Here is a 27,549-nt window from a genome sequence, read left to right as displayed (position 1 = left end):
AACCTAAACAAATGTCTGACTATAGCTTTCAGCAATCAAAAAGAGCAATACCTGGCGAAGGGAGAATAGATAATCTCTAGCATCACCCCTTTTAATATCCAGATGAACAACTTTCAATAGAAAAATAATTACAGGGCACAATAAAAAGAAGTAAGTATGGACAAATCAAAGGAGCAAAATAAATTGAGAGAAACCATTCCTGAGGAAGCTCATACAATGTACTTACTAGACAGACTTTAAAATGACCATATTGGGCCAGGTATGGTGGCTCACACATGTGATCCTAGTACTTTGGGAGGCCAAGGCAGGTGGATCACTTGAGGCCAGGAGTTCAAGACCAGCCTGGCCAACATGGTGAAACTTCATCTCTGCTAAAAATACAAAAATTAGCCGGGCGTGGTAATGCACATCTGTAATGCCAGCTATTAGGGAGGCTGAAGTAGGAGAATTGCTTGAACCCAGGGGGCAGAGATTACAGTGAGCCAAGGTCATGCCACTGCACTTCAGCCTGGGCAACAGAGTGAGACTCCACCCCCAAAAAATAAAATAAAATAAAATAAAATACTCACTATATTAAATATCGTCAAAGAGCTAAAGGAAAACATGGACAAAGAACAAAAGGAAATCAGAAAAACTTTGTAAAAACAGTGGAATAAAGATGATAAAAAATAAACAATATCCTTAGTTCAAAAATATAATAGTTGAAATGAATAATTCATAGATTCAACAGCAGATCTGAGCAGACAAAAAGAAGAATCAGTGAATCTGAACATAGGACAATTGTAATTTTTAAGTCTGAGGAGCAGGAATAAAAACGAAGGAAAGGGAAGGGACCTGTGGGACAACACCAAGTGGATCAGCAACACATTATGTGGGTTTCAGAAGGAGAAAAGAGAAAAGAGCAGAAGGAATATGTGAAGAAATTATGGGTAAAAAATATCCCAAATGTGATGAAAGACATGCATCTACACATTTAAAACTAACCAGATGCCAAGTAGAATAAACTCAGAGATCAACACCAAGACACATTGTAATTCTGTCAAAATGCAAAGACAGCCCTATGGAATGACATCAGCAAGATGGTGGAATAAGATTTCCCAGTGCTTTTGCCGCTATAGAAACATCAGTTTGAACAACTGTCTATGTATGAAAATACCTTTACAACAGCTTAAGAAACCAGATGAGAGATTACAGCACTTGAGTGAAACACAGATGTAAGAAATATGCATTGAAGAGGGGAGGAAGGACAGTTTTACATAATCTGCATCACTCCCTCCTTAACTTCAGGCAGCACAGTGTGGAGAGAGATACCCTTAATGTGAGGAAAGAAAGGTTAAATGAGCACTGGACTTTTCCATGGACCCCAATATTCAGTCCACTGGAGTAAAATCCAATGCCAGGCAGGCCCCTACAGCCACAAACTCTAGGCCAGTATCTGCAGACCCAGCCTCAAGGCCCACCCCAATGCCCGGCCAGCTCTAGGCTTCTTCAAGCCAGCTCTGCCAATGCAGTCTCCAGTTTTGTCCCACCACCAGACCAGCCCTAGCAGTCCCAGCTCCAGGCTGGCCCCAGAGGCCCCAGGCTTCAGGCTCACTCCTATTCCAGGACAGCACCACAGACTCAAGCTTCAGGCCTGCCCCTGAAAGCCTCCTGTCCAGGATGGCCCTATAGATGAAGCCTTCAGGCCCATTCTGGCACCAGTCCAGCTGCCACAGATTCAGCCTCTAGTCTTGCTCTACCACCAGGCAAGCTCCAGTGGTCCCAGCCTTCAGGCTCACCTCAGCATTAGGCTGGACTTTGCAGCCCTAGAGTCCAGGCCACCACCTGCAAACCAACACTGTCTCAACACTGAGCTTGCCCCATAGACTCAGTCTTCTGGGCTGTCCCAGCACCAAGCTGGCCCCAGAGCTTCACACCCCAGACTGATCTCAGAGCCGGGTCAGCCCCAGTAGCTCCAGGCCCTAAGCTGGCCCCTGAAGACTCAGGCTTCAGATGTACCTGAGGCTCCAAGCCTGCCCAATTGTCAGGTCAGCCCCAGTAGCCCCAGATTTCAGACTGCCACCAGCACTATACCAGCCTCTGTGGACCTATTCTCCAGACAGCAGCAATCAACTAAGCTTTATTCCTGAGTTCAGACCCAAGGCCATCAAATCCAGCCTCAGATTCCAGGCCTATTTATGTGTATCTAACCTCTAGGCCTGCCTCAGTACCAGACCAGTCTATAGATGCTGGTACAGGCCTGCCCAGTGTCAGGTAATTTTCTGTGGTCCCAGGCTTGCTTCTGCAAACTCAGATTCAAGGTCCAAGTTTGCTTCAGATTTAGCTACTGTCAGGCTGGCTTTCACAACTCCAGGTTTTAGGCCAGCACCCATGGACCCAGCCTCTAGCTCTACCCTACTGCCAGGTCAGCACTGAAAAACCCCAGCACCAATCTATCTCCATGGATCAAAGTTCCAGGCTCATCCAAGCACCTAGCTGTCCCTACAGACTCAGGCTAAAGGCCCACCCCTGTACCAAGTCATTCTTCATGGACCCAGACATCAGACCAGTTCCCACAAATACAAGATTCAGACCTGCCCCTGTGGGCCCAGTCAATAGTTCCACTCCAGTGGACCCTAGCTACAAACCTGATTTTGTGGATACAGCTTCCAGAACCAAAGTGGACCCCAGTGCAAAGTCAACCAATGTGGACCCAGGCTCTAGGCCCAACCTGGCAGACTCAGGCACCAGACCCACCTGCCTTCTCATCCAGGCACCAGGCCAGCCTGCTGAGAACTCTAGCAGCAAGACTACTCAGGAACCAAGTCAGATGACCAGCCCATAGTCTCTGGTTGAGCTGAATGGTGAAGGGCTTTTTCTGCCAAGGCTAGTTTGTAAAGACTGAAATAAGTGCCTGCTTCTTTAAATGTGAAAATACCAATGCATGGGCACACAAATTATGAACAATCAGGAAACATAACATCACCAAAGGAACAAAATAAAGCACTAGTAATTGACCCTACATAAATGGAGGTTTATAAACTGTCTGACAGAAAGTTCAAAATAATCTTAAGGAAATTCGGTGAACTACGAGAGAAAACAGATAGACAACTAAGAAAAAATCAAGAAAATAAGTAAAATGAATTCAATAAAGAGATAGAAATCATACAAAAGAACCAGACAGAAATTCTAGAACTAAAACACTCAACGATTGAACTGAAAAATTCCATATTGCATTTCAATAGCAGACTAGATCAGGCAAAAGGAATAATCAGTAAGTTTGAACACAGATTATTTGAAATTACCCAAAAAAAAAAAAAAAAAGAAAATAAAAAAGTAAAAAAGAACCCTACAAGAATTATGGGACACTGCTATAGTTTGAATACGTCCACCCAAAAGCATGCATTGGAAACTTAATTCCCAATGCAGCAGTGTTCAGAGGTGGAGCCTTAATGTATGGTGATTAGGCTGTGAAGGCAGAGGGAATAGATTAATGCTATTATCACAGAGGAATAGGTTTGTTATCTTAGGAGTGGGTTATTATAAAAGGGGAAGTTTGATTCCATCTATCTTTCTTTTGCCCCCTTTGTGCTTCCAAAATACACTAGTGAGACAAGAATAGAATAGGCATTGCCATCCCAAAATGACAAAATAGTCAAGATAATAGGAGATAACTGGCTCTAAGTAAGTCCAAAATACAACAAGGAGAGCAACGTTAAATCTTAAAGCTAGAGAATAAATTTTTTTGACTTCATGTTCCACCCTCTGAGCACACTTGGGTGAGGATTGGGCCCTCAAAGTCTCAGGCAGTCCCACCTCTATGCCTTTGCTGGCCTCGGCCCAGACAACAACACTCATGGGTTGGAGTCTTGTGCCTGCAGCTTTCCCAGACTGGCATTACACCTTAGTGGTCCAGAGTTTTGAAATCTCCTGGCCAGCCCCACTCTCAAGGCTCCACTATGCCTAGTGGTAACTCTGACTCCACTGTCCACTCGGCATTGTTCTAATGGGGGCTGTCTGTGGTGGCTCAACCCTGTGACATGTTTCTGTCTGGGACCCCAGACTGTTCATGACAGTCTCTGAAATCTAGGTGGAGGAAGACATGCCCCCACACTCTTGCATTCTGCATGCCTGCAGAATTAACACCACATAAACACCACCAAGGCTGACTGCTTGTGTCCTCTGGAGTGCTAGCCCAGGCTGCACCTGGGGCCATTGGCACCACAGCTGGAGCAGCCATTCCTGGGTCCTGGCTGCTGCACTAAGCCTTGCAGAACATGGGCTCTATTGTGTTCCACCCTTCCAGGATCCAGAGTCACTACTCTGGGGTACCTCCTCTCCCAGTGCTCAAGTTGCCAGTATGGTCTGTTGTCTCTAGAAGCCAAATTGCAGCTGTGCCTTTCTCCCTAGGGCCTGAGCCTTTGGAATGCATTTTTTCTCCAGAGCTGTGTCAGTGCTTCATTCTGATTCACAGGGTCAGAGTGACAGCCATATTCCTGTCCCTGAGTCAAGCTACTGAAGAGTGCCTCAAAGTCAGAGTCCTCAGTTTTGTGGGAGATTTGCATCCACCTGTTCCTCAGAGAGTAAACCTGATCCCACATACTGGATACTTCAGTAGTTTTGCAAGACACTAAGCACAGGACCCCAATCTTATAGCCACTTCAATCAACTGTGCCCTGGAACGTAATGCTACTGAGGCTGCCTGCAGGTCATATCAGACCCAACACCAAGAGGGATTTCTCAGCTAAGTGTCATTACTATGGGGAAAAATGAGAGCAGGAGGTACTCCTGAAGCCCTTTTCACTGAGAACCCTAACAGCTACACAGCTACTATCACTGTCACAAATTTCTGCAACCTAGGCCACTGAGACACCCACAGTCATCACTGACATTGATCCCAGGTAAGGAAGCTGCACAGAGATGACCCCACTGTGCCTACCTGGAACCAGAGCCAACACACCCTACCAAAAACACTACCCTTGGGTCCGTCTGCAGGTGAGTCTTTTCTAAAATAAAAAGCCACTCTATCAGTTTGGAAAGGTGACTGCTCTAACAGTGTGCAGACTTCAACACAGGTACTTAAGAATCATAAAAAAGCAAGAAAAGATACCACCACCAAAGGAACGCAGTAACTGACACCAAAGAAACAGAAATATCCTGAAAAGGAATTCAAAATAATGATTTTAAGGTAACTCACTAAGATATAAGAAAATACAAATAGACAATTCACTGAAATCAAGAAAATAATTCATCATATGAATGATAAAGTCAATAAATACATAAATAAAATAATAAAGATACTATTTTAAAAAGGAAATAAACAGAAATCTTGGAACTGAACTCAGTGAATGAGGTAAAAACTGCAACTGAGAGCTTCGACAGCAGACTAGACGAAGCAGAAGAAAAAAATCTGTGACCTTTCAGATAGGTGTTTTGAAACAACTCTATCAGAGAAGAAAAAAAGAATCAAAAAGAATGAAGAACACGAAAGGACTTATGAGACATCATTAGATTAGCAAACATTGACATTGCAGGTATTAAAGAAGGAAACAAAGTGGAGAAAGGGATGGAAAGCTTATTTAGTGAATTAATTGATGAAAATTATTTCAAGTCTTAAGGGAGACATGGATGTCTAGATCCATGAAGCTGAAAGTTCTCAAACAGATTCAGTCCAAAAAAGTCATTTTCAAGGCAGATTATAATCAAACTGTCAAAGTCAAAAGACTTTTTAAAACAGCAGGAGAAATGCATCAAGTGACATCGAGGAAATTTCCATCAAATTTCTTTGTAGAAATCTTGTAGGCCAGCAGAGAATTGAATGATATGTTCAAAGTGCTAAAAGAAACAAAAAAAGTTAGTCAAGAATACTATACCCATCAAAGCTGTTCGGAGAAATAAAGGAAAGATAATCTTTTTACAAACAAAACTTGAGGGAATGTACTACCACTTTATTTACCTTACAAGAAATGCTCAAGGGATTTCTTCAAGTGGAAATAAAAGAACAATAAATAATATCATGAATACATATGGAAGTATAAACTCATCATGGATAGAGATAAACAAAAAAATCCAGAATACTGTAGTGGTGGTATGTAGGTCATCCATATCTCTAGAATAAAGGTTAAAAGTCAAAATTGTCAGAAGTAACTAAAGCTACAATAAGTTACATAATTCAAAAAGATGTAAATTGTGACATCAAAATCATAAATGGGGGAAGATACAAATCTATAGTTTAGATATGTGACAAAAATAAAGTTGTTATCAGCTTAAATTACTTGCTTAAAACCTGGATTTTGGCTGGGCATGGTGGCTGATGCCTATAATCCTAGCACTTTGGGAAGCTGAGGTGGGCAGATCACCTGAGGTAAGAAGTTCAAGACCACCCTGGCCAACATGGTGAAACCCCATCTCTACTAAAAATACAAAAATTCGCTGACTGCGGTGGCATACGCTTGTAATCACAGCTGCTCGAGAGGCTGAGGCAGGAGAATCACTTGAACCCAGGAGGCAGAGGTTGCAGTGAGCCGAGATCATGTCATTGTACTCCAGCCTGGGCAATGTAGCAAGACTCTGTCTCACCTAGATGTTTTATGTAAGCCTCAGGGTAATTATAGCAGATTTACAAGCAATAAAGAAAAAAGAATCAAAGCTTAGAACTACAAAAAATATTAAATCATAAAGGTAGGCAACAAAAGAGAAGGAAAAGGGCAAAAGATCTACAAAACAACCAGGAAAAACAAATAACAAAACAATAATAGTAAGTTCTTACCTGTAAATAACCTTGAATGTAAATGCAATAAATTCTTCAATCAAGGACATGGATTGGCTGAGTAAGTTTTTAAAAATACACCTTCTTATTATTAGGGTATATTAATCTTGAATATTTTCACTTAGGTGAAATTGGGTAACTGTTAGTCATGCGATTCAGGGAAGACTTTAGAATACAAAGGATTTACTGACATGATTCTTTACTACTTTTATGTGTGGTAGTAGATTACATATGTCCATGGGAAGATTACATAATCAAGGCTGAACAACTAAAAGGTTATTCCCTTCAAGAATGAAATTTTGAGCCATCTTAACTAGGAAAGAGCCTTAGGTAGCCAAGCAGTTGGCTGTGGGAAAGTGAGGACATGGAATTATTGGTGGAAGGAAGTGAAAAATATAAATTGAAGTCTTGTAATGAATTATAAATCCATTACTATAGTACCTGTACATATTTTAATGTATATATTACTCATGCTTTTTTTCTCCATTTCTCTGTCTTAGTCTTGTGTGTTTTGATATTAGCTTTACAATTTACTTATAAATCAAAAAACATCTGAATGAGATCAGAAGGACAGAATAACCTTTATTAGTACCACTTTTGCTAATACATTTGGTATGTTGTATTCCCATTTTCATTTGTTTCAAGAAATTTTAAATTTCCTTAATTTCTTTATTCATGTGTTTGTTATTCAAGAAAATGTTTTTTAATTTCCATGTCTTAATACAATTTCCAAGGTTTGTTATACTATTGATTTTATGCATTTATTACATGGTGCTTCAAAAAATACTTGATAGAATTTCTTTATTTTTGAATTTATTGAGACTGTTTTGTGGCATAACTATGATCTGTTCTGGAGAATATTCCATGTGCTGACAAAAACAGTGAGTATTCTACAGCAGTTGTGTGAAATAGTTTCTAAATGTCAGTTAGGCCTATTTGGTCTAGTATGTAGTTTAACTTCAAAGTTTCTTTTTTTCCTACTTTTATATTAGGTTCAGGGTATATGTGGAGGTTTGTTACATGGGTAAATTGCATATTGCTAAGGCTTGGTGTATGAAAGATGTCATCACCAAGGTACTAAGCATAGTACTCTATAGGTAGCCTTCCCACCCATGTCCCTCTCCTACCTTCCTCCACATCAGGCAGTCCCCCATATCTATTGTTCCTATCTTTGTGTCCATATTGCAGTATTTGGTTTTCTGTCCCTGCATTGTCTTAGGATAGTGGCCTCTAGTTGCATCTATGTTGTTGCAAAGGATATGATTTTATTCTTTTTTATAGTTGCATCATTTCCATGGTGTATTGTATCATATTTTCTTTATTCAGTCCACCGTTGATGACAATCATGGTTGATTCCATGTCTTTGCTATTGTGAATAGTGCAGTAATGAACTTTTGAGTGCATATGTCTTTTTGGTAGAATGATTTATTTTCCTTTGTGTATATAACCAACAGTGGCATTGTTAGAACAAGTGATAGTTCTATTTTGAGTTCTCTGTGAAATTTCCACACTGCTTTCCACAGTGGCTGAACTAAGTTACATTCCCACCAGCATTATTATATAAGTGTTTCCTTTTTTTTTTTTTCCCAACATTGCCAGCATCTGTTGGTTTTTTGACTTTTTAAAAGTAGCTGTTCTGACTAGTGTGATATGTTATCTCATGGTTTTGATTTGTATTTCTCTAATATTAGTGATAATGAGCAATTTTTCATATATATTTTCATATTTGTTGGTGCATGTATGTCTTCTTTTGATACATGTCCTTTGCCCATATTTTAATGGGGTTGTTTGCTTTTGCCTGCCGATTTATGTTCCTTATAGATTATGCATATTAGACTTTTGTCAAATGCATAGTGAGGGTGAACAGATCAGACTTTCCCCAGTCCCGTGGAAAGACAGCCCTGTTCTCTCTAGGTGTGGCAACTTACTCAGGCTGGAGACATCCCTTCCTTAGGAGCTGTTCAGGGTCTGGAAAGCATCCTAGTGCTTGGCAACTCCATGTAGGGTTCCCAGATTTCTCCCCATTTAGTCTTGGCATATATTTCAGTTGAATCTAATTGGTTTTCTCTGACCTTCCTATACCTGAATATTTATATCTTTCTCAGGGTTTGGAAAGTTTTCTGTTATTCTTAAAAAATAAACTTTGTACTCCTTTTTCTTGCTTAATTTCCTCTTGAACACTAATAATTCTTAGAGTTGGTCTTTTGAGGTTTTTAAATATTTTGTAGGTAATCTTTGTTCCATGTCATTCTTTGTTCTTCCCCCCTTCACTTTGAATTTTCAAATAGCTTGTCTTCAAGCTCACTGGTTCTTCCTCTGCTTGATCCATTCTGCTGTTGAGAGCCTCTAAAAATTTTTCAGTTCAGCAAATGTATTTCTCAGCTCCAAGATTTGTTTGATTTTTAAAATTATTTCAATCTCTGTTAAATTTATGTGATAGATTTCTGAATTGCTTTTATTTGTAATCTTGTAGACTACTGAGTTTCCTTAAAACTTCTATTTTGAATTTTTGGTTAGAGAACTCTCATCATCTCATTAGCATCAGTCATTTTTTTGCTGTTCCAATTGAAGAAGTCATGGTTCCTTGTTTGCTGTTATTTACTGGGGATGTATTCCTCTCTCTTTGCATTTAAGGATTAATTATTTATTTGTCTTCTTTGTCTGGTTCATTTTGGGTTTGATTAGATACATTTGCTTAGAGATTCTTTGCAATTTCCGTACTAAATTTTTTTCACTGCCTTAGTTTTGGCACTAGGTGGAGCCTTAAACCCAGGTTTCTCTTGGCCCTAGTAAAGCATTGCCCTTCTTAAAGTGGGGGTTCCCAAAGGTGTGGGAAGAGTAGCTGGAAGTTTGTGCCCAGAGGACCTGTGGAATATACCTCCTACACGATAGTGCTTCTTATATGTTATTAAATTTTCTCTTGCTGCTTTTGGATCCTGTCTTTGTTTTGGGCTTTTGAGAGCCACTCTTAGTAGCCATTGATTTGACATCCCCTTTGGCCAAGTAACAGAGCAGTTTCCAGGGCTAAGGATAATAGGCTCACTTCTCCCTCTGTCTCCTCTGTTCTCATGGATATTTCTCACTTCAGGCTCTCTTATTTTTCCCAGGGATTGAGGCAGGGACAAGTCACTGTCAGCTTTTAGTTTCTGTTGCTTCTCTGTGGTCCTAAGAATTGTCTCATTCTCATAATGGGTTCCTGGATATTGCTGGTCATAATATTGATGCTGTATATTTCTTTATGGCTTTCTGTGGGGGGAAGTGAGTGAAGCCAGATTGCTTCTATGCCAACATTTTAAAACCAGAAGCTTTCAATACTCAATTATTTTTTAGTAATCTCCCACCAACTGTCTTAAGTCTGTGGGTTCTCATTTGCTCAGAGAATTCTGCTACAAATCTCGTATCTGCCTGCATTTCTGGCTGCAACTATGTGCAAAGGATAATGGCATATCTTCTATCTCCCAAATATAGTATGGGTATCCTTTTTTGGTAAATTCTACCTTAGAAAAATACAGATAAATGGATTTAGCAATGTAGTTTCCTAAAGAGAACAGGAAATCTTAGAAACTTCACTGAAGCGATGATATTTATTTGCCATGCCCAAAATGCTTCTTTCAGTTTCTCAAATGTTTTATATTTCACCCCATCAGAGGGCCTTTGCACTTGTTTTTCACACTTTCTGAGATATCTATTTCCCAGAATTCAATATTTGGAATTCCCGAAGAAGAATAAATAAAATGTATAATATATTATAAGGCATAATTGAATAATTAATTTTTAAAATAATGGATGACCCAAATCTGTAAGTTGAAAAGACATACCAGGACAAATTGGGAATTGATAACATATAAAAATAACCTGGTGAAATTTACTGGCCTTTTAAAATTATTTTAAATATACAGAATTCTAGGGACATCAGACTTTACCCTCTCCTCCAAAAATTCCAAACAAAATTTAAAAGACAATCCACTTAAGATGGGGAAGAAGCAAGGTGACCTCAGAATTGTTCTAAGAAGTCATTATACGAAAAGATACTTGCACATGCATGTTTATAAGTAGCATAATTCATAATTGCAAAAATGTGGAACCAACCTAAATGTCCATCAATCAACGAGTGGATAAACTGTGATATGTGTATATATATGTGTGTGTGTGTATATATGTGTGTGTATATATGTGTATATATATACATATATATGTATACAACATACATATATAATATGTGTATATGATGGAATACTACTGAGCCACAAAAAGGAATGAATTAATGGCATTCGCAGTTACATGGATGACATTGGAGACTATTATTCTAAGTGAAGTAACTCAGGAATGGAAAACCAAATATTGTATGTTCTCACTCATAAGTGGGAGCTAAGCTATGAGGATGCAAAGGCATAAGAATGACACACTGGACTTTGGGGACTCAAGGGTAAAGGATGGGGAGGGAGTAAGGGATAAAAGGCTATAAATTGGGTGCAGTGTATACTGCTTATATGATGGGTACACCAAAATCTCACAAATCAACACTAAAGAACTTATATAACCACTGCCACCTGTTCCCCAATAATCTATGAAAATAAAAACATAATTTAAAAAATAAATAAATAATAAAAGGGAAAAAAATTTACTGGTGGGTCACTAGAGTTGATGGTGAGTGGTGCCACTTCCACTTCCATCCCTTGATTACTGGACCCATGAATCCTGACTATGGGAGAAAGAGTACCACAAATTGGGCACTGATTCAGAGCACACACAGTCTTCTGGAGAACCTTGCCCCAGTCCTGCAAAGTATTGTCACCTAACTGGCATTGTAATTGTGACTTCCAAAGGCCATTCCACCATTCTATCAATCCAGCTGCTTCAGGATGATAGGGAACATGGTAAGACCAGTGAATTCTATGAGCATGAGCCCACTGCTGCACTTCTTTAGCTATAAAGTGAATACCTTGGTCAGAGGCAATGCTATGTGGAATACTATGATGCTGGATAAGGCATTCCACGAGTCCATGGATAATAGTTTTGTCAGAATCATTGCATGCAGCATAGGCAAACCCATAACTGGAGTATGTGTCTGTTCTGGTGAGGACAAACCTCTGCCCTTCCCATGATGACGGAGGTCCAATATAATCAACCTGCCACCAAGTAGCTGGCTGATCACCCCGAAAAGTGGTGCCATATAGAGGGCTCAGTGTTGGTCTCTGCTGCTGGCAAATTGGGCACTTGGCAGTGGCCATAGCCAGATCAGCCTTGGTGAATGGAAGTCCACGTTGCTGCGCCCATGTGTAACCTCCATCCCTGCCACCATGACCATTTTGTTCATGGGCGCATTGGGCAATGACAGGCATGGCTAGGGAAAGAGGCTGAGTGGTGTCCACAGAACGAGTTATCCTATCCACTTGATTATTAAAATCCTCCTCTGCTGAGGTCACCTGTTGGTGAGCACTCACATGGGATACAAATATCTTCACAGTTTTTGACCATTCAGAGAGGTCCATCCACATACCCCTTCCCCAAATTTCTTTGTCACCAATTTTTCACTCATGCTTCTTCCAAGACCCTGGCCAGACAAACTACAGCCCATGAATCAGCATATAATTGCACATCTGGCCATTTCTCTTTCCATGCAAAGTGCACAACCAGGTGCACTGCTCGAAGTTCTGCCCACTGGGAAAATTTTTCTTCACCGCTGTCCTTCAGGGATGTCCTAGAAAGGAGCTGTAGTGCTGCAGTTGTCCACTTTCAGGTGGTGCCTGCGTATCATGCAGAACCATCTGTGAACCAGGTCCTAATCTTATCTTCCTCTGTCCACTGATCATAGGGAATTCCCCATGAGGCCATTGATGCAGGCTGGGAGAGAAGGCAGGGTGACAGGAGTGGGGCCCATGGGCATTTGAGCCACTTCCTCATGTAACTTACTTGTGCTTTTAGGAGCTGCTCGAGCCCGATCATGTATATACCACTTCCATTTGATGAGGGAATGCTGCTATGCATGACCTACTTTATGGCTAGATGGGTCAGAAAGCACCCAGTTCATGATAAGCAGTTCAGGTTGCATTGTGACTTGATGACCCATAGTCACATGTTTAGTTTCTACCAAAGCCCAGTAACACCCAAGAGCTGTCTCTCAAAAGGAGAATGGTTATCTGCAGAAGATGGCAGGGCCTTGCTCCAAAATCCTAGAGGGCTCCACTGTGATTCACCTATGGGGGCCTGCCAGTGTCTCCAAAGAGCATCCCTATCTGCCACTGACAGCACCATTGGGTATGCTGTGTCATATGACCCAAATGGCAGAGCAGCTTGCAATGCACCCTGGACCTGTTGCAGAGCCTTCTCCTGTTCTGCACCCCACTCAAAACTGGCAGCCTTTTGGGTCCCTGGATAAATGGGCCAAAGTAACATGCCAAAATGAGGAATGGTTGCCTCCAAAATCCAAATAGGCCCATTAGGGGTCATGCCTCTTTCTTGGTTGTAGGAAGGGCCAAATGCAGCAACTTATCCTTCACCTTAGAAGGAATATCTTGACAGGCCCCACACCACTGGACCCCTAGAAATTTTACTGAAGTAAAAGGTCCCTGAATTCTAATTGGATTTATTTCCCATCCTCTGGCATGCAAATATCACACCAATAAGTCCAGTGTGTTTGCTGCTTCTCACTCACTGGATGAATCAGCATTATGGCATCTATGTAATGGACCAGTGTGACATCTTGTGGAAGGGAAAGCGAACAAGATCTCTCCAAACGAGATTATGACACAAAGCTGGAGAGTTGATATATCCCTGAGGTAGTACAGTAGAGGTATATTGCTGGCCTTGCCCACTGAAGGCAAATTGCTTCTGGTGGGCCTTATGGACAGGAATGGAACAAAAGGCATTTGCCAAGTCAGTGGCCACATACCATATCAGGAGATGTGTTAATTTGCTCAAGCAATGAATCCACATCTGATACAGCAGCTGCAGTTGGAGTAACCACTTTGTTAAGCTTACGATAATCCACCGTCATTCTCCAAGATCCACCTGTCTTCTACACAGCCAAATGGGAGAGTTGAACAGGGATGTGATGGGAGTCACCACCCCTACATCTTTCAAGTCCTTGATGGTGGCACTGATCTCTGCAATTTTTCTAGGGATGCGATATTATTTTTGATTTATGACTTTTCTAGGTAGAGGCAGTTCTAATGGCTTCCATTTGGCCTTTCCCACCATAACAGCCCTCACTTTACCAGTCAGGGAGCCAATGTGGGGGTTCTGCCAGCTGCTAAGTATGTCTGTGTCAATTATGCTTTCTGGCACTGGGGAAATGAGCATGGGATGAGTCCAAGGACCCACACTCTAAGTTAGATCTGAGCTAAAACTCCATTAATTACCTGACCTCCATAAGCCCCTACCTTAACTGGAGGATCAAAATAACATTTTGAGTCCTCCAGAATCAATGTCAGCTCAGAGCTAGTGACCAGTAGTCCCTGAAAGTTCTGATTATTTCCCTTTCCCCTATGCACAGTTACCCTAGTAAAAGGCTGGAGGTCTTCTTGGGGAAATATTGAAGAAAGATTAACAGCATAAACTGTTGGTAGTGTAGTGGGGTCCTTCCTCAAAGGGACCCAGTCTTTCCTTCATTCAAGGGGTTCTGGGTCTGTAAACTGGCTCAAGTCTGGAAATTGGTTGAGGCTCCATGATTCTGTTTTTATAATTCAAATTAGTCTTTTGTCCACCCAACCTGGAATTTTTCTGCTTATATAAATTAAGTAAGAATGCAGTGGGCTTCCTATCAATTTAACTTCTAGAAACACCATGATTAATTAGCCAATGCCAGAGCTCTACATGAGTCAGACTATTCTGATTGCTGCTTTGCCTCTGCTGTCCATTGCAGTAACTATGCCCACCTTGGCTTTGATGGTTGAGTGCTACTGCTTGGCCCCTGCCACCTTGGGATCCAATTATTCCCATTGCATTTAAATTTTATAGTTGAGTGACTGTGGTTCCCACTGTAAGATCTGGCATACAGAGAAGAGCAATCACAGAGCTCTTCAAGGATGCAGGTGCTGCCCTCACAAATCTATTTCACAAAGTATTGGTCAAGGGTATGTCTTCTGCACCCTCCCAGCTGGAATAAATAGGCCTAAAGTGACTAATCCACTCTAGCATCCTGATCTCCCTTAGCCTTAGCCTTTTCCTCTACATTAAACCAAGAGAAATCAGGCATTTCCAGCTTGCTCACAGTGGGCCATCTTTTAATCCATATTTCAGCTAACCAAGAAAATAAACTATTAGAACCTTTTTTTAACTCCCCAAGCTGCAACATTAAATGGAGAATTCCTGCTTAGTGGGCCTAAATCAATAAATTAAGCCTGTTCCAACTTTATGTTCCTTCCACTATTATCCTACACCCTTACTATTCATTATCATGCCTGCACTCCAGATTTCTGCTTAAATAAATTAGAAACTCAAGCAGTTCTTTTGGAGTGTAGTGCACTTCCATGTGGTTACACTTTGAACCTCACCTCTAGGGGTCTGCCAGGACTTAGCCTAATTATAGGTGTAGAAGTGATCAAGGGTGTTGGGGGTGGGTCCTGAGGAAAATCAGCATTGTCTTGCCTGGCATATTCCCCAAGGGAGGCCATCACTGTTACCTCAGGCAGTGCAGGGTTAATTTCCTCAGCAAATGTGGAAAGGCTGATGGCAGCGTGGGTTGTAGATTGGGGAGGGGATATTGCCACCACTTGGAGTGGGGAGGCTGTTTCCTCCACCCAAAAAGTCTCATCAGAATTTAGGAGCTCAGTGCCTCCAGCTTCATCAGGGTCCTCCCACATGTCCCCATTTTAAGTTGCATGGTCCCATTCTTTTCTAATCAATGTCTTCACTTTAATAGTAGATACCTGGTGAGGCTGTGCATGCACCTTTTGTTGCAGGTCAACCACACACAAGATAAGAGCTTGTGTCTGATTTTCCACAATTTCTTTTTTTTTTTTTTTGTCTACAGGAGATAAGACTCTCAGGGCAATCTTAGAAGATTTGAGGTCAGTATGTGCTTCTAGAGCCAGGAGATAGAATCCCCGAGTTCATTTTCTTTTATCACATTGTCTAATGAACTTAGGAGCAACCAACCAACTTCATTACATTCTTTAGTTCCTCACATATGGTCAAAGGTATTATGTGCAGAGTTACTAAACTCTTTGTGTCTTTTGAGCAGTGAATCACGAGTATCAAATGCATTTATTTTGCATAATTCTCTAAACAGTTCACACCAAGAACTATCAGTGTTCTCCATACTATTAGAAGTAGAGTCCTTAGCATTTTGGGGTCTAATCATATTAAGCAGGCAACCCCAGAAACCACAAAGACAATTAAAAACTCCATCCTTAAAATTCTGTTCCTCTAGAACCACTCCCAGTACCAAAATCTGTATTAGCATTCTCTAGAGGGCCAAACTAATAGGATAGATATATAGACAAAAGGGAGTTTATTAAGGAGTATTGACTCTCATGATCAAAAGGTGAGGTTCCTCAGTAGGCCATCTGCAAGCTGAGGAGCAAGGAAGCCAGTCCTATTTCCAAAACCTCAAAAGTAGGGAAGCTGACAGCGCAGTAGAAGGCCTGAGAGCCCCTGGAAAACCACTGTTGTAGGTCCAAGAGTCCAAAAGCTGAAGAACTTTGAGTCTGATGTTCGCAGGCAGGAAGCATCCAGCACAGGAGAAGGATGTAGGCTGGGAGACTAAGCCAGTTTAGTCTTTCATATTCTTCTGCCTGCTTTTATTCTGGCCATACTGGCAGCTGATTCGGTGGTGGCCACCCAGATTGAGGGTGGATCTGCCTCTCCTGGTCCACTGACTCAATTGTTAATTTCCTTTGGCAACACCCTCACAGATACACCCAGGTATAATACTTGCATCCTTCAGTCCAATCACATTGATGCCTTGTTTTATTTCACCATAATTTGAGAAGATAACTGATATGATTTTGACTTTTTAATATTTGTTTAGACTTGTTTGTGGCCTGATATGTGATCTTTCATGTGCCAACGAGAAGAATGTGTATTCTGTACTTGATCTTAGCCAAAAGGCAGAGCAATGATGAGAATATGTATTCATTAGTTGTTGGAGGAAATGTGCTGTAAATGTCTGTTAGGTCCATTTGATATATAGTGCAGTTTAAGTTTAATGTTTCTTTGTTGATTTTCTGTCTAGATGATATCCAGTGCTGATAGTGGGATGTTGAAGTTTCTAACTATTATTGTATTGGGGACTCTTTCTCTCTTTAGCTCTAATAATAATTTCTGTTTAGAACTGGGTTATCTAGGGTTAGTTTTTATATATTTATAATTGTTATATCCTCTCTCTGGATTGATGTCTATATCATTATATACTAATCTTTTTGTCTCCCTTCTAAAATTTAAAGTCTATTTGTCTGTTGTAAGTATAGCTATTTCTGAACTTTTAGTTTCCATTTGTGTGCATAATCTTTTTCGATTCATTCGCTGTCAGTCTATGTTATCTTTACAGGTAAAACGAATTTCTTGTAGGCATCACCTAGTTGCTTCTTGGTTTTTTGTTATCAATTCAGTCTGTCTATGTCTTTTAATTCAGGAATTTAAACCACTTACATTCAAGATTGTTATTGATAGATAAGAATTTGTTCTTGTTAATTTGGTGTCTTCTAATTGTTTTGTGTATTTTTTCTGTTATTTCTTAGCTTTGTAAGTGGTGGCTTTTTATATTCTTCTTTTCATTTGTGTGTCCCTCTTCCAGGATGTTTTTGATATGGTTTGGATGTTTGTCCCCTCCTACCATTGAAACTACCATTTAATTGAACACTCTAAATGTGTAAATTATATAGTATGATATACATTCCTAATCACTACTTTCTGATATAAATTTCCCATTAATAACTTTCAGGTATTTTAACATTTATTCATGAATTTAACTATTTCTCAAAAAATAAAAAGACATCCATCTATTATGTCTAGATAACAACTGGTTTTAGTTTCCAGTGTTTACAGGTTTATAGCAGGCACATGTGCTGCTGGAACTAGGTTTCACTGACAAAACTTTAGTCCCAGTAGTTGACTTTAGTTCATCAATCATAATCACCCTTTCTAACATAAATTCCTCCTTAATAACTTTCAGGTATTTTCCCTGTTATTAAACATGGTTAGACTACCAAATCCAACAAAAAAGTCAAATTATGTAAAAACTCAAATGGAAAAGTACCCAATTTTACTTCTTGTATTTCTGCAAATTTAATCATATCCTAAGCTACGAGGTCCACATGGTAAGGGGACCTACGGGGGCATGTTTTCCTCAATCTACAAGATATCTTATTATTTTCCATCCCTGATGCTTACTTAGTTTAAAGTTAACCTAAAAATCACATTAAAATATTTCTGGATGAGTCAAAGTATTTCTGCACTCTAATAATTTCCTGTGATTATGAAGATCATTGTTTTCAAGTTGCTAGGTGAAAAAAAAAGTTATGTTTCATCTTACCAGGTATATCCCTATGGTATGAATGTGATTCAATGTAAACTTTAAAGTCATGTTATTATCATAAATTCTGTAGGATATTTTAATTTTGCATTAGAGATAACATTGTGTGGGGAAAGCACTGTTAAAGTATTGTGAGGCATCAGTTTGTGCAACAACTTTGTTATCACCTCGATATGTGGTCTTGGTCAAATCACTATACATCTCTATGCCTCAATACACTAAGGCTTATATGATTGCTAACAGACCTTCCACTCCTAATGTTTAGTGATTTGGCAATTCAGACATTTCGCTATAACTTTTATTCATTAATAGCAAAGGCTGATTAATACACACACACACACACACACACACACACTCTCTCTCTCTCTCTCTCTCTCTCTCACATCCCTCACATTCCTATGTAAGGATTACCTTGCCAAGTATTTTTAAATCTATTTATTTCTATAGAGACTGATATAGAAAGCTTGAGAGGTGCTTTGGGAAGACGCTTATTAAATGATGAATTCAAGACACAGTCAAAGAGTTTCCCTGGTAAGAAAATATTTTAAGTCTAATATTCCTCATTTATTTTTCTCCTTCAAAGTTTAAGTGTGTATCTTTAATAGCAATAGTACCCACTTGTTATTATGACATGGGCACAGGTTCTCATGAATACCTTCCCATATTTGGTTGTACTCTAGAACATATTTACTAGAAATGTAAAGCTAGCTAGATATTATTACTTTTAGGACTCATCCATTTAGAAAGTAATCCACAAAATAATATAGTATAGTGAGCTTAGAATATACTTGGGACAAGTAATGTTCAAAGTTATTTTAGTCCCTTTCTATTTACAGTTTAGATAGAAAGTTACTTTAAAGTTGCAAAAGCAGTAAGGCTATCTGATGAGTGCAATAAGTAAGGGAAAAAGACAGTTATTTTAATCTTAATAATTCCATCTGTACTTTAAAATGTTAGGCATAGTAATCTTTCAACTATGGCAGAATCCTTTAGTTGTGTAATATAGTTCAGATATTATACTACTGCCTTTGGTACAAGAGTAGCAGTGTCAGGCAAAATACCCTTTGATCTCTGGTGTGATACAAAGGAAGGCAGACAGGTTAATAGAGAAATAAGCAAAAGACATACTCAAAGGGGACCCTCTAAAACCACTGTCTTCCAGAGGTGATTGTTGCATGCCCAAGGCTGTTTTATTGGAGGAACATTAGAGGCTTCACAGTTCAGGATGTATTGAGCCATTCTTGGGTTGTTGTAAAGGAATACCTGAGACTGGGTTCTTTATAAAGAAAAGAGGCTGTACAAGCATAGTGCCAGCATCTACTTGGCTTCGGGGGAGGCCTCAGGGCACTTTTACTCATGGCAGAAAGTAAAGCAGAACAGGCACATTGCATGACAAGAGCAGGAGCAGGAGAAAAAAGGGGGAAGGTGCTGCATACTTTTGAACAACTGGATCTCACAAGAACTCATATACTATTGTGAGAACAGCACCATTCCATGGAGAAGAAGGATCTGCCCTCAAACACCTCCCACAGGGTCCCACCTCCAACAATGGGGATTATATTTCAACATGAGATTTGCACAAGAAAAACATGCAAACCATATCACAGGGGAAATAGGCTTCAGTAAAATAATCAAGCCAAATCACTGAACAAATAAATAAGCAAACAATAATAACATACCCCAGGAAGAAGAGGAGAAGAATCAAAGTTAAGAGTTGCTACATTATGTGTCTAAAATGCCCAGTTTTCAGCATAAAAATGTGAGTTATTCTAATAAGGAAGAAAGTATGACCCATACACAGAAGAAAAGCAGGCAAAAAACAAAAACAAAAACAGAAACAAAAAACATAAAAAACAAAAACAAAAAAACAGCTTATGAGAATCCTAGCTGTTAGACTTAGCAGACAATGACTACAAAGCAGTCAGTATAAATATATTGAAAGAACTAAAGGAAACCATTCTCTAACAAGAAAAGGAAGGTATTATGACAATGTTTCATCAAATAGAAAATATCTACAAAGAGATATAAAATATTTTACAAAGAGCCACATGGAAATTACAGTGTTAAAAAGTACAAAAACTGGAAGCAAAATTTACTAGAGGGATTCAAGTACATTTCAACTGTCCAAAGAAAGAATTAAAAAACTTAAAGTATTAGGAACACTAGAAAGAAAACAGAGAGAAAAAGGAGCAGCAAAAATATGGATGAAAACTTTCTGAAAAATATTTAATTACAAATGAGTCTACACATCCAAGCTCAATTAATTCTAAGTGGAATAAACACAAGGGAATCTATAATCACATTCATAGTAATAATGTTGAAAGATAAAGAGAAAAGCTTAAAAGCAGCAAGAGAAAACTAATACATGATGTAAAGAGAACCCCACTAAAATTAAAAACTGACTACTTATCATTAGGAACTATTAGGGCCAGAAGGCATTGGGACAGCACATTCACAGAGCTAAATGAAGAACTGTTAACCAAAAATCTTATATCCAGCAAAACTATTTATTAAACATGAAGGTGACGTGAAGATATTTCTAAATAGGCTTTTTTAAATAAGAAAATTTATTCCTATCAGAACTGCTTTCCAAGAAATACAGAGTTCTTCGGGTTGAAAACCATTGACCTCTGACACTAACTTGAACCCATAAAATGAACATGGGTTAAAGGAATTCTATAACTCTGAAAGACCACATAAATGCTTACTTCACTTCTTTCTACTCTTAATTTTAACTCTTAATTGATATAAAAAGCAATTGTATAAAAAATATTTATAGAATTTTATTGCTGGGACTTTAAAATATGGACGTGTAGTATATTCCAGAATGTTAACACACAGGCGATGGTTGACAGAAGTGATGTATTGGAGTTAAAAAAAAAAAATGACAAGAAAGGGGGCTCCAAGATGGCTGTCTTAAAGATATCTGGTACTCTTTCAATACATACAAAAAAACAAATTTGAGAATTGATAATCATATTTCAAATAGATCATCTAATCAGGAACACTAGAATTCAGCAGAGAATTAACAGGAAACATCTGAGGCAGAGAAGGAAAGGGAAAGGAGGCAGCTGACCTAACTAGGATTGATAAAGTCCAGAGAGGCTCCCCAGTGTGGGAAAAGGGTAAGTGAGAAGTCCCCAGAAGTCCACATTCCCACCATAGATTGCTGCAATCCTAGCCATGGGAGAGCCACCCTCACAGGCCCTGACCAGTGGCATTGCTCTAAAGAGAGAGCTCATGCTGAGTCACACACACATGGTGAGAACCAAGCGGATGCCGCGTAGTGCCTTTTTTCCTCTGCCTCCTGGGTTCAAGTGATTCTTCTGCCTTAGCCTCCTAGGTAGCTGGGACTACAGGCGTGCACCACCACGCCCGGCTAATTTTTGTATTTTTAGTAGTGATGGGCTTTTTCCATGTTGGCCAGGCTGGTATGGCCCAACATCCCTACCTTTCCACTCCTAGAGCCCCACTGACATCCCCCTGCATCTATGCAGTGGGCTGCAGAAGTGCAGTCCTAGTTGGGTCCAACAGTGTGGTAGGATCCCTAGTGCTCAAGTGTTCAAAATGCTGGAGAATGGGTGGTACAGTACACTGGAGAGGCTGCCTCTGGGACAAACAGAGTTGAAGCATGCAGTACCCAAAACCCAGAATGCCTGAGTCCATTGCCATTGCTGCAACCCTGCCGCCATAAGCAGGAGGGCTACTGTGCGCTTGCACATGCCCTGAGAACAAGCTCTCATCATCTGTCACCACCACCAGAGGCTGAAGCGTGTGCTCACCAGAGCTTGAGAGCCACTCTCCTGGGGCCACAGCCACTGAGAGCAACTCAATCCTACCCAGTGGTAAGACTGCCACACGGTTGCATGCACCCTGAGGACAGGCTCTCCCTGCCAACTGCCATTGCTGCTAATGCCACCCAGGCACACCATTTGGGGTCCTGAGGATTTCCCCACCCTGCTTGCCACAGCATGTGCCCATGCATACCACTGGGGGATCTGAGAACCAGCCCTCTCAGCCTGGAACCAGTGCGCAAAAATGCCAACCAGGGACCTGGGGATTACCTTGCCCCATCAGTTGCCTTGGGCATGCGTGGACATCACCAGGGGACCTCACAATAGGCCAAGAAACCTGCCACCAGCACCAAAGCATGACACCCAAAGGCCAGGGGCTCATCCTGCCCCATCCACCACCACAGGCATCTGTGCAGTCTTCCTGGGTCCTGGAGGATGAACTCAGCTAGCCAGTTGCAGCCACTACCAACACCAGTGCATGCCACTTGGGAGCCTGTGGGTTGTTTCACCACTGCGACTTTTATTGCCCACATCATGTACACTGTCTAGGGGCTCAAGGACACACCTACCTGCTGGCACCATGGCCAGCACTCAAGCAAGCCACCTAGAGGCCCAAGGATTAGCCTGCCTGGACTCACTAATCCTGATGCTCACATATATCCCCTAGGGGCCCACAGATAAGCATGCTCAGCCATTGCTGTCACTAATGAGGCCAAGGACTGACTCAAGGTCTCTGTCCTCAGCGACGCCTCATAGCAGCATCCACCAGCAACTACAGCCTAAGCCGTTGAGGAAATGACGGACATCACTGACACTGTTTATAGCTGAAAAAAATTATACAGAGGCTATATACCACTGCATACACCCGGAATCAAAGCTAAAATGCCCAACCCAGGGTAGGCATGGTGACTCATGCCTATACCCCAGCACTTTGGGTGGTGAAGGTGGCAGGATCACTTGAGATCAGACATTTGAGGCCAGCCTTGGTTAAAGCCCAGTGAAACACTGTCTCCACCAAAAAAAAATTTTTTTTTAATTTAAAAAGTGCCCTATCCAACCAACATCATAGATAGCATCTTCAGGAAAATGTTTTGCTCTATGAAAGCCAATCCACAAAATTGAGAGAAGTGACTGTTACACGAGATGACAGACATAAGGACATAAGAAACATGAAAAAGCAAGGAAATGTGACACCTCAAAAAGAACACAATAATTCTTCAGCAACAGATTTCAGTGAAAAAGAAATTATTGAAATGCCTGAAACAGAATTGAAAATAATGATATTAAAGAAACTCAATGAGGTAGAAGACAACACAGATAACCAATAGAAAGAAATCAGAAAAACAATTTTGAGATGAATGAGAAATATGTTAAAGAGATAGACATCATTAAGAAAAGAACCAAACAGAAATCCCGTAAGTCAATTCAATTAATAAAATAAAAAATACATTCAATGGGAGAAAATTTTTGCAATCTACCTATCTGACCAAAGGGTAATATCCAGAATCTACAAAGAACTTAAACAAATTTACAAGAAAAAATCAAACAACCCCATCAAAAAGCAGGAAAAGGATATGAACAGACATTTTTTAAAAGAAGATATTTATGCAGCCAACAGACACATGAAAAATGCTCATCATCACTGGCCATCAGAGAAATGCAAAGCAAAACCACAATGAGATACCATCTCACACCAGTTAGAATGGCGATCACTAAAAAGTCAGGAAACAACAGATCCTAGAGAGGATGTGGAAAAATAGGAACACTTTTACACTGTTGGTGGAACTGTAAACTAGTTCAACCATTGTGGAAGACAGTCTGGCGATTCCTCAAGGATCTAGAACCAGAAATACGATTTGACCCAGTGATCCCATTACTGGGTATATACCCAAAGGATTATAAATCATGCTACTATAAAGACACATGCACATGTATGTTTATTATGGCACTATTCACAATAGCAAAAACTTGGAACTAACCCAAATGTCCATCAATGATAGACTAAATTAAGAAAATGTGGCACATATATACCGTGGAATACTATGCAGCCATAAAAAAAGGATGAGTTCATGTCCTTTGCAGGGACATGGATGAAGCTGGAAACCATCATTCTCAGCAAACTATCACAAGGACAGAAAACCAAACACTGCATGTTCTCACTTATAGGTTGGAATTGAACAATGAGAACACTTGGACACAGGGCGGGGAACATCACACATGGGGGCCTGTTGTGGGGTGAGGGGACAGGGGGAGGGATAGCATTAGGAGAAATACCTAATGTAAATGGCGAGTTAATGGGTGCAACAAACCAACATGGCACATGTATACCTATGTAACAAACCTGCACATTGTGTACATGTACCCTAGAACTTAAAGTATGATAATGAAAAAAAATACATTCAAGATCTTCAACAATTATTAGACCAAGCAGGAGAAAAAGTTTCAGAACTTCAAAAGAGGTCATTTGAAATAACACAGTCAGACAAAAGAGAGAGGGAGGGAGGGAGAGAGAGAGAGAGAAAAAGAACAAATAATAAAGAATAAAGAAGAATGAATAAAGCCTATGTGACACATGGAACATCATAAGTGACCAAAGTTTTGAATCGTGGTTGTTCCACATGGTCAAGAGAAAAGGCATATAAAAACTATTTAATAAAATGATGGCTGAAAACTACCCATGTCAACAAGAGATTCCCAAATATACACAACCCAAAAAGGTCTTGTACAAGGCATATTATAGTCAAACTGTCAAAAGTAAAAGACAGAGATACAAGCCACATACAAGAAAACTGTTATCAGACTAACAGTGGATTTCTTAGCAGAAATCTTACAGGCTAGGAGAAAATAAGATGATATATTCAAAGGGCTGAAAGAAAACAGTCAGCCAAGAATAATATATTCAGCAAAGTTATTGTTCATAAATGAAGGAAAAATAAAGTATTTTCCAGACAAACAAAAACTGAAGGAATTCATCACCATTAGGCTGGCCCTACAAGAAATGCTTAAAGGAGCACTACACTTAAGCAAAAGGATAGCTACTGTCATAAAACTGGATGTGCAAACACACAAATGAGGAAGAAGAACTCAAATGTTACTATGACAGAAAATCACCGAACCACAATGATAAACAACACAAGAGAAAGAAAGGAACAAAGGATAAAGAAAACAACCAGAAAATAAGAAAACAATAGGAATAAGTCCTCACATATCAATATTATTATTGAATGTAAACAGACAATGGCTGAATGGATTTTAAAAACATGACCAAACTATATACTGCCTATAAGAAACTCACTTCACCTGTAAAGAAACATATAGACTGGTTGTAAAAGAATGGAAAAACTATTCCATGCAAACAGAAACCAGAAGTGAGCAGGAGTAGCTGTAGTTATTTCAGATAAAACAGACTTTAAGTCAAAAAAAATAAAAAGAGACAAGGATAATTATTATATAATGATAAAAGGATCAATTCAGAAAGAGGATATACCAATTTTAAACTTATACTCACCCAACATTGAAGTATGCAAATATATAAAGCTCATATTAAATCTAAAGGAACAGAGAGATTCCAATAAAATAATAGCTAGAGGCTTCAACACCTCATTCTCAGCATTAGACAGATCGTCTAGACAGAAAATCAATGAAGAAACATTGAGTTTAAACATCATTTTAAACCAAATGGCCCTAACAGATAATTACAAAGTATTTTTTTCAATAGCTGCAGAACACACATTCTTCTTGTGAGCACATGGAACATTCTCCAGGCTAGACCATATGTTAAGCCACAAAAGAAGTCTTAACACATTTTTACAAGTCAAAATCATATCATGTCTCTTGTCAGACCATGATAGATTAAAACTAGAAATCAGTAACTAGAGGAACTTTGGGAACTGTGCAAACACATGGAAATTAAGCAAAATGCTCATGAATAATCACTGAATCAATGAAGAAATTAAAAAGGAAATAAAAAATTCTTGAAACAAATGAAAATGAAAAAAAAAAAACCTCTGGGATATAACAAAAGCAATGCTAAAAATGGAAGTTGATAGCAATAAACACCTCCATCAAAACAGTAGAAATGTTTCAAATAAACAATGCACCTCAGGAGACTAGAAAAGCAAAAACAAACCAATCAACAAAAATTAATAGAAGGAAAGAAATAAGGATCAGAGCAGAACTAAGTGAAATAGATACTTAAGCAAAGGATCGACCAAATCAAAACTTGGTGTTTTAAAAAGATAAAGATTAAAAAAAAAACAGTAAGTAGACTAACTTAAAAAAGATAGAAGATACAAATTAACAAAATCAGAAATGAAATAGAACTGATACCACAGAGTTACAAAAAATAATCAGAAAATATTATGAACAACTATATGCTGATAAATTGGAAAATCTAGAGGAAACTGACAGATTTCTGAACACATATAACCTACCAAGATTGAATTAAGAAGTAGCAGAGGAGGTTGATTATAGTTAATAACAATGATTTTGTATTTCAAAATAGCTAGGGAGAGGTCTAGAAATGTTCCCAACACAACCAGGTGGCCTCACTGCCAATTTTTTCCAAAACTTTAAAGAATTAACACCAATTCCCCTCAAACTATTCCAAAAAATTGAAGAGAATGGAATTCTCTGTAACTCAATCTACAAGGCCAGCATTTATTCTGATACGAAAACCAGACAAGGACATAAAAAAATAAAAGTACAAGTCAATATCTCTGTTGAATATAAACATAAAAATCCCCAACAAAATGCTAGCAAACCAAATTCAACAACCTATCAGAAAGATAATGCATTATGATCAAGTTGGATCTATCCCAGAGATGTAAGGGTGGTTTAACATATGCAAATCAATAAACAAGGTACATCAACAAAAAGAAGGACAAAACCATATAATCATCTCAGTAGATGCAGAAAAAAACATTTGATAAAATTCAACATTCCTTCATGATAAAACTCTCAACAACTTAGGCATAAAAGGAACGTACCTCAAACTAATAAAGTCCATATATGACAAACCCACAGCTAACATGATACTGAATGATGAGAAATCGTTGAGGTGATAGATATTCTAAATAATCTGACTTGAGTTTTATGCGCACTATCCATATAACCAAATATCACATGTACCCCATAAATTTGCACAAATATTATGTATTAACAAAAAAAGAAAATGACAACATATGATAATCTGAAACCACAGGAACAAATTAATAGAACCAGAAATTATAAATAAGAAGGTTAATATAATAAACACTGGAAATATATACTTCTTTCTTCCCTCAACTTTTTAAAAAAGCATAAAATTATATAAATAAATAATTATAACAACAACTATAACCATGTCTTTATTATTTACAAATGTACTGTGTATAACAATAGCACACAAATGGGGAACAGGGAATACAGCTATCGAAGAGTAGCTTTTCTATATTTCACTGGAATTTAGTATAAATTTAAAGTACTTTTTAAAATGGACTGTGATGATGGTGACAGACATTACTGAATGTATTAAAATCCATAGAATTTAA

General features: G+C 39.2%; 1 protein-coding gene across 1 annotated transcript in view; it reads left to right on the top strand.

The window, feature by feature from the left end:
• Positions 1-27,549, top strand: part of LOC105549005 (uncharacterized protein C10orf68-like) — a 180,156-nt gene that overhangs the window by 100,571 nt on the left and 52,036 nt on the right. Inside the window, exon 8 of the mRNA XM_011993312.1 lies at positions 18,672-18,755. Coding sequence (XP_011848702.1) covers positions 18,672-18,755 — 84 coding nt within the window. The remainder of the gene's footprint in view (positions 1-18,671; positions 18,756-27,549) is intronic.

This window comes from Mandrillus leucophaeus, unplaced genomic scaffold (assembly GCF_000951045.1).
Source record: "Mandrillus leucophaeus isolate KB7577 unplaced genomic scaffold, Mleu.le_1.0 Scaffold429, whole genome shotgun sequence".
NCBI classification, from domain to species: Eukaryota; Metazoa; Chordata; class Mammalia; order Primates; family Cercopithecidae; genus Mandrillus; species Mandrillus leucophaeus.
This window is presented reverse-complemented; position numbering and strand designations above follow the sequence as displayed.